Source organism: Solanum lycopersicum, chromosome 1 (assembly GCF_036512215.1).
Source record: "Solanum lycopersicum chromosome 1, SLM_r2.1".
NCBI lineage: Eukaryota > Viridiplantae > Streptophyta > Magnoliopsida > Solanales > Solanaceae > Solanum > Solanum lycopersicum.
Window position 1 is genome coordinate 65,356,531 of NC_090800.1, and position 8,110 is coordinate 65,364,640.

Sequence of the window (8,110 nt, forward strand, 5' to 3'; positions counted from 1 at the left end):
TCTTGTTGCTTACTTAGATGATGAAAATTCATCTGACAATGCATCTTCTCAGGGGGAAGAGAACCCTTCCATTGATACAGTACTTGCTCAGGGGGAAGAAAATCAACCCACAAACAAATCGTCTACATCTTCTCCATCTTCCCCAAAATCAGATCAGCCTACATCACTACCACCACCAGTCACAGAAACATCTCCACCATCAGTCACTGAGTCACCACCACCACCAGTCATAGAATCACCACCACCACCAGTCAAAGAAACTCCATTACCACCAAGTCCAGTAACACCCATAACCACTACCACAAAAAACCCATCTTCTTTTCCATCTCATAAACCCATTCCTCAAAACCTACCTAACTCCCCTCTACCACCATCCTCACATTCTCTAAACACTGATGAAATCCTTCTAAGCACACTTCACCCTAAAAAACCAAGACGGCCAAGAAAACACATTGCAGTCAAACAAGTTCGTCCGCACAAGCCAGTAACTCAGAGTGCGAATGTAGTTAAACCAACTTATGGTGCGACATCCACTGTAAAGCGTCGTCGTTTGGGTAAGTCTCCTGTTCACTCATCTGTTTCTCTAATGGTTCTTGATTCTGAATCTGATGATGATTCTGAGGGTAAAAATTCTGAAACCCCTCAGTCAAAGTCAAAATCTGCAAAAAGAAATGTGGATAAATTTCTCAAAGTTGGAAGGAAAAAATATTTTCCGACCAAAACAGTGCTTAGGGGTAGAACTTTTCATCCTGATATCTATCAATGGACATAGTCAAGCAGGTCTGTGAGTTACTACGGTTTTAGGGGTGGGAGGAGCTATTTCTTGAACCTAATCTGATTTATGAACAAGAAGTAGTAGATTTTTACACAAATTTAACAATCTTGGAAGGGGATGTAGTATCTTCTAGTGTGAAGGGAGTTGAGATTGTCTTTGATGCAACTAAGCTTGGGGAAATTTTACATATATCATCTGTGGGTATTAATGATTATCATTGGGCTTTTGATGAACATTCTAGTCTTCCAGCTAAGTTTTCTCAAGGTAGAGTCAAGTCTAGGGCCCAGACTGTGTTAAAAGGTATCATAGGATCAATTCATAAGCTTCTCTTTGAGATAGTACATAAGGGAATACTGCCTAGGGGTCACCAATGTCACATGTCTTCTATAATGGACATGGGACTTATAAATTCTCTTGAATGTAAATAACTTATTTACTGGCCCACATTGATCATCAAACACTTTGCTAGAATTGTTGATCCTAAACTAGGTTCTCATCAATTAGCATTTGAGAATCTTTTAACTAGAGTGTTTGATGCGTTTGAAGTACCATTGGGAGAAGGAAGGGTTTTGACTCGTGCAGATATGTTTACTCAAACCATTCTTGCTGATTGTGGCATTCCTATGGAATTGGAGCAGGTTGCTAATGCTTGTCTACGTACATCTGGTCCTGTTGCTCAATTACTCAGGGAACTCAAAGTGGCAGAAGAAAAGTATGCCACCCTTGAATTGGAAAACCAGAATTTACGTGCTGAACTTCATACTTAAAATGCTGAGATTCATAGGTTGAAAGATCAGTTGGTGCAGCAGCATCTTGCTAACAATGCAAGGGTTGACAGAGTAATGGATATGCTTGCTTCTGCCTCCACCAAGCCTAGTCAATCTTCAACTTGAAAAGCATCTTGTTTGCACCCGGTTCTTTTGATTACTTAACTCTGTGTTGATATTCCTCTTTGTGTTGCCAGAACACTTTATTTTGCTCAGCTGGCTGAGCTTCACTTGTTGCTGTGGACGTTATCTGGTTTTGTTTAGCTATTATTGGACTCTTTTTGATTTGTCAAAAGGGGGACGATTATTATAGTTGCATTACACAGGTTTGTCTTCATCAAAAAGGGGGAATATGATAGAATCTGATAATTCTATAAACAGATAAAATTAAAGTTTTGATGATAGACAAGAAATTCAAATATATGGATAAAAAGGTTTGCCAGATTCATCGCCAAATTTGTCGCAACAAGAAGCCACCTGAACTAATTGTAGCAGTCACTAGAAGTATACAAATAAGTGTACAAGAGCTAAAGATACAAGTTGAGACAAATAAGGAATCCTAAATACATTAAGTAAGGAAGTTGTATAGAAAAAGGATTGTACAATAAAAGGTAAAATCACTACTCCTTGTTTAACTATAATTACAATTTTCTTACCTTATTTGATAAGGATTCAAGGCACGAGAAGGCAGGAGAAAACTCTATAAAAAGAGATCAACCGCAGAAGAAGATGTCACGACTTTTACATAGAGAGAAAAACGAGAGTTATTCATCAAGTAAAAGTCTTCCAAGATCGATATGTTTTGCTAAGTTCAAGAAGTTCTTGAGTTAGAAAGTCTTGAACGTGTAAAATTATTTTCTTGATTCATTGTTGAGTTGTTAGTTACGTTTTTGTACAAGAAGTGGGTTTGACTTCTTGTAGAGTTGAGCTTTAGTGAGGTTTGTAACAAAAGGTGGGTTTGGCCTTTTGAGAGTAGAAATAGTCGATTATAGTTAATCGAGAGTTGTTGTAGTGGTGAGGTTATTGATTATTGAATTGTAATTATAAAATCATCTAGTTGAATTAATAAAACGAGGTTTTTCCTTCCTTGATTGAGGAAGGTTTTTAATTTAACAAGTGTTTGTGTTCTGACCTAAACCAACTTATAAGAACCTGGTTCTTGTTCTAGGGGATAGGTTTCTTCAGAAAGGAAATGAAGATGAAAAAGAGAATTCTTATTCAAGTGTTTCTTCCAAATGGTGAGTGATATCTCTATTTATAGTGTTAAGATATCACTCTCAGAAGTCATCTAACAATTACGAAGTTATCCTAAATGTTCTTATCACCTTGGAAGCACTTATACATGAATCCAATTAATTGTTAGATAAATCTAATGGATAATCCACATGTATAAGTGCTTCCAAGGTGATAAGAATATTGCTTTTAAAAAATATTTCAAATTTCTTTTAAAAAATATTTCAATTTTTAAAATACTTTTTACGCTATTCCCACCCCAACAAGGTCATCGCTCCCCCGCCCATCCTGTCAAGTTTTTTAAGAAAAAATAATTTTTGAAAAAAACTTCAATTTTTTTTAAAAAAATCATTTCTTACGCCATCACCATCCCTACCCTACCCCCACCCATGCCATCCCCGTCACTTTCTCTTATAAGAAATTATTTTTAAAAAATATTTCAAATTTATTAACTTTTCATGTTACGCCGCTGCTACCCCCTAGTCCCCCTCCACCCGACAACCCCGACCCAGGCCATTCCTGTCAACAATATTTTTAAGAAAAAATTTTTGGAAAATTTATTTTAAATTTAAAAGATTTTCATTTTTTAAGCCCCCCCCCCCCCCCCCCATCCACCCCAAACCAAACCAACCCGTCAATTTTTTTTATTTTTTTAAAAAATTGTTATATTGAAAAATAATTCAAATTTTATGAAATTTCATTTTTATGCCCCCACCTCTAACCCCCTGCGACCCTAACAATTTTATTTTTTTAAAAAAAGACTGTTTTTGAAAAGTATTTCAAACTTATTTTTTTTTTCATTTTTACGCTACCCCCACCCCCACCCAGGCCATTCCCGTAAAAAAATTGAAGAAAAAATTATTTTTGAGAAATATTTCAATTTTTTAAAAAAATTTATTTTTTTACGCCACCCCCGACCATGCCATCCCCATCAATTTTTTTAAAAGAAAATTGTCTTTTAAAAATATTTTAAATTTTAAAAAATTTAATTTTTATGCCACCCCCACCCCTACCCCCGAGCAGACATCCCTCCCAAGCCTCGTCAATTTTTTTTACTTAGAAGTATTGTTTTTCAAGAAAAAATTCCTGCGTCAGATCTCAGGGTCAAATTTTGGAACGTCATCAAGGTCTTCTCCTAGTTTCGGTGTTGGGGTCGGGTCCTAGGTCCATTATTGAGGTTGATTTTTTTATCAGAAATTATTTTCTTAAAGAGTATTTTTTTAGTCTCAAGCCCAGAATAAAATATATTTTTTTGAAAAATATTTTTCATGCATCACCAAACATTAGAAAATATTTTCTACTCAACAAGCAAATATAAAAATATAAGTAGAAAATCCACTTATTTTCCAAAAAACAATATTTTCTAGAAAAACATTTTCCATCAAAATCATTTTCCTTTGTACCAAAGACACCCTTAAAAGAAATGATAATAATTACACAAGTATTCAAGAATTTTTAAACAACATTTTTTTTTCTTAAAAAATGAATCTTAAACATTGTGTCTATTCAAATATCTATATTTTTTCAAGAATGCCAACCTTGATGTTTGGTTTGCAATTTGTGATCCTTAACTCCTAATACTTCGAGTTGAATCTTGGATATGTTAGTTTAATTTACTATTTTGTATGAAAAATAAGAAAAGTCATTGAAGCAGAGTTATTAAGGGATATGGAATCACAATCAATGGATCATTGCTCTCTCATTACACATTTCCTTTATCTTATTAATATAACCATTACTACTTTATTAGTAATATGTAAAAACAATGTCGTGCATGATGAATTAAGCTAATAATACTTGCTTAATTCCGTGTGAAGAAGACATTTCGATAAAATTAGGAAGATGCAAGGAGCTGCCTGACATTCATAGGCCAAATTTCAGCAGATTTCCCATCGAGCAGGCGTTTGGCTACGACCATGTTTGCAGCATCAGTCGGATGGTATGTATCCCAGAACACATATTTGCTTCTATCTTCACATATTTTAGATGACGGACCACATGGAATTATGCCCCCAAATCGTCCGCCACCTGAACAACAAGCGGAGTTTGCACTCTCAAATCCTAAAACAAAATTTCTATCAATTATTCTATGTATGACCACATGGAGTTATGTAACCGTGGACTATAAAACTCACCATAAGATGAATAGTTCTGAATAATATCTTGGACAATTTCGTAAACATCTGCATAGACAAACTTTGATCCAACAAGTTTGGAATTGAGTTGAGTCACAAGGCTTCTCAATTGGTTGTTAAACAGTTGTGCAAGTCCATTTGGGAAATCAACACACTTATCTCCAGCTGATGGATTTATTTCCCTTTGGTACGGGATACATCCAATAGGTCCAACGTTTACCACTATTATCTTCCTCGCTCCCATGTTATAAAGTCTCTGCAAATGATTTTGAGTATTTAACTAATCATCATTTCAGTATTTTGATTAAAATGCAGTATGGTGCCATGTTTTATCGTTAGTTGAATTTTGTATTTGAATATGACTGCTGCCACAAATTTCTTAGGAGGTACTGTCAGTTGCTTTGCTGTGGATAAAACAGGGGTGAGATAATTGTTGAGGAAATCATTTGAGCCCATTGTTACTGAGAAGAGTGCATTTTCAAGTAGCTTCATAGCGGCCGCTTCTCCTAATCTTGTGATTATGTACTGTTTTGTGTTTGCAAAGTTGTCTAATTGAGCATCCATGTTGATCCTCCCACCCTTAACAATGTCAACATATTAATCACAAGTGTTTGATATTACACGGATCATATGTTAACAAAGAAAAAAATGGATATACGAAAATTTTGCCCGTGCCATTAAGAATGCCACCTCCACCAGAAGCATAATTGACACCTTGCAGAACGACTGGCCGGGATGTTGTTGGTGCTAAGTATGGAGGTGTAAAATTAAATCCCATTTCCTGACCTGTAAACTGATTCAAATAAGATGATCGAAGAAAAGATAATTCGGAAAAAAAGAAGAAGATAAAACTTGCCTATAATGTCAACTATAGTTCTTCCATTTGTATATCTTCCTGTTGGACGCCCAAAATCAATACCATTTGGGTAGAAATTTTCTTTTGAAAGAGAAGGAATATAGTTATTGTTACCTACATCAACTAATGAATCTCCAAACACAAAATTAGCAGTTACATTTTCTGCCAAACAGAACATTAAGTTATGTAACACAACTCCTAAAATGACCAACATATAATATGATAAATTATCCATTTCAAACAACTAGGAATGTGATGACTTGTTTCAAAGAAAGAAAGTCGTTTGGAATAAGGGATTAAAGTAAATGAAACTTGACGACGATTCAGGGAGTAAAATCAGTAGCAATAACAGAGAGTTTTGATCTGGAGAACAAGAATAAATTCCCAAAAATAGAATGAGAGAATTAAATTGTAGTCCGTAATTTACTGGATTTTTGTTAAAGTTTAAATAGATATTGATTGAAAGAATATAAATAATTCAACTGCCAACCTTCACATTCTAAACCAATTGAATGCAATTAGTTAGATTTACTTACAGTATGGCATTTAATTTATTCACTTCATGGGGATCGTTTCTTTCTTCTTCTAATAATAAAAGAAATTGTGAGCTGCAAATATAATACTAATGATAGGTATGGGCAACAATGATTATATTCACACGAGAGTAATCTTAATAGAAATATATGCCCTTCAATATGTACGGTTCAATTAAGTCAAGTGGTATTATATATATATACACACACACACACACACACACACTACACCGAAAATATTTGTAGTTTTACTAAATTAATGAAAATAGTTTAGTTGTTGTTAGATAGTTTGTGTACAGAGTGAAATTTTATTGATAAATTTATATTGAATTTTGGATTAATTAATAAAATTCATAATATATTGACCAAGTCAAATTACTAGTTAATAAAGTCGGATTAATATTTGAGTCAAACTATATGACTTAAATAAAGTCTAAATCACATTTGGGTTAGTCCATTAAGTTGACAAGACAAGCCCAACTCGTGTTCTTCAAACCCAAAGACTAAAATTTCTTGGACGAAAATACCCATAAAACCCTAGTTCAAGCCTATATAAAGAGGTATTCATAAAACCAAAATAAGAAGACACATAGAAATACATAAAGAGTCCTTGCTCTTTAGTGATGATCTGCAAGTCTTCCGCAAACAAAGAAGTCTTCGCTCTAAGTATTGAGTCGCAAGTGCATAGAAGTCTCCGCTCCAAAAGTTGAGCCACAAGTATTTCATCAAATCAAAAACATTATTGAAGAGAAGAATCAGGGGATAACATATCTTTTTTTAAAGATTTTATAAAGATTGTAACCTTCCCATAAATTCAAATACAATTTTTGTTGTTTGCTTACTATTTTCCTTTCATAATTGTTGTATTTTAGGATTGAAACTTTAGACGCTTACAAATCGACACGCTTAGTAAGAAAATCTTTACCTATCATCTCTTCTCTTAAAAAGAAATCAAAGTTCAAAAACACCGAAATGACTTCCAAGATATTCAACTCAAAATCAACATATGCATTCGAATTCGAATCTGCTTCCGTATCCACATCTGCAATCGCATTTGGATCTACATCTACATCCGCAAAAATAAATGGATCCAAATTCTTCATTTCTTTGGAAAACATTCTTGGTGTTACTGCGAGAATCATGGGACGTTCCACAAAGAACCAAACCAAAGCCTCTCTAGTGTCGTCCGAATCTGCTGTTGTCTTTGGTTTGTTTCCAAAAGATGTAAAGTCTCCAACAAAAGTCACAAAAGAAGACATTGATGAAATGATCGAGATAGTTTTTACACAATTAAGTCTATCTACATCCAAAAAACGTTTCGCTTAGTCTACAATGATGCCTTAAGACATTATCTACCCCATGTAACATGTTTGCGTCTCATGTTTGAGAAAATCAATGTCATTTGCCATCATCTACGATGATAATGCACACGATGATAGTCGAAACTTCCACTATAAAACAACAACTTGCAAATTTGACTAAAGTAGTTGAATCTATCAAAGTACATCAAATGTCAAGATTTCCAAATTGACAAGTTGACAAATATGATGGAGAGCACGGAGAAAAAAGGATCCACCCAATTATGTGAAAATCCTCAGGAAAAAAAAGTCCTTCACAAAACAAGAAACAATTATCAAGGAGTTTCAAGTATCTGCAAAAGGTCTGACTCCTGTTGTCAAATTGAAGGATTTCATCAAAGAGACTATCAAAGATAAATCTGAGTCCACGTTCAAATCTTCTCTCACATATGTAAAGTCGTATTCTCAAAAAATTGATGATCTATAAATGCGTACTAGCTATCAACCCCTTAA

General features: G+C 34.4%; 1 protein-coding gene across 1 annotated transcript; it reads right to left on the bottom strand.

The window, feature by feature from the left end:
* Positions 1–4,584: 4,584 nt before the first annotated feature.
* LOC101248417 (GDSL esterase/lipase At4g16230-like) lies at positions 4,585–7,558 on the bottom strand. The gene is made up of 6 exons (XM_026028994.2): positions 7,225–7,558; positions 5,767–5,964; positions 5,569–5,696; positions 5,245–5,489; positions 4,911–5,167; positions 4,585–4,836 (listed from the first exon to the last, which is right to left on the bottom strand). The coding sequence occupies exons 1-6, from the start codon at positions 7,556–7,558 to the stop codon at positions 4,610–4,612; spliced, it is 1,389 nt and encodes a 462-aa protein (XP_025884779.2). The 3' UTR covers positions 4,585–4,609.
* Between the last annotated feature and the right edge of the window lie 552 nt (positions 7,559–8,110).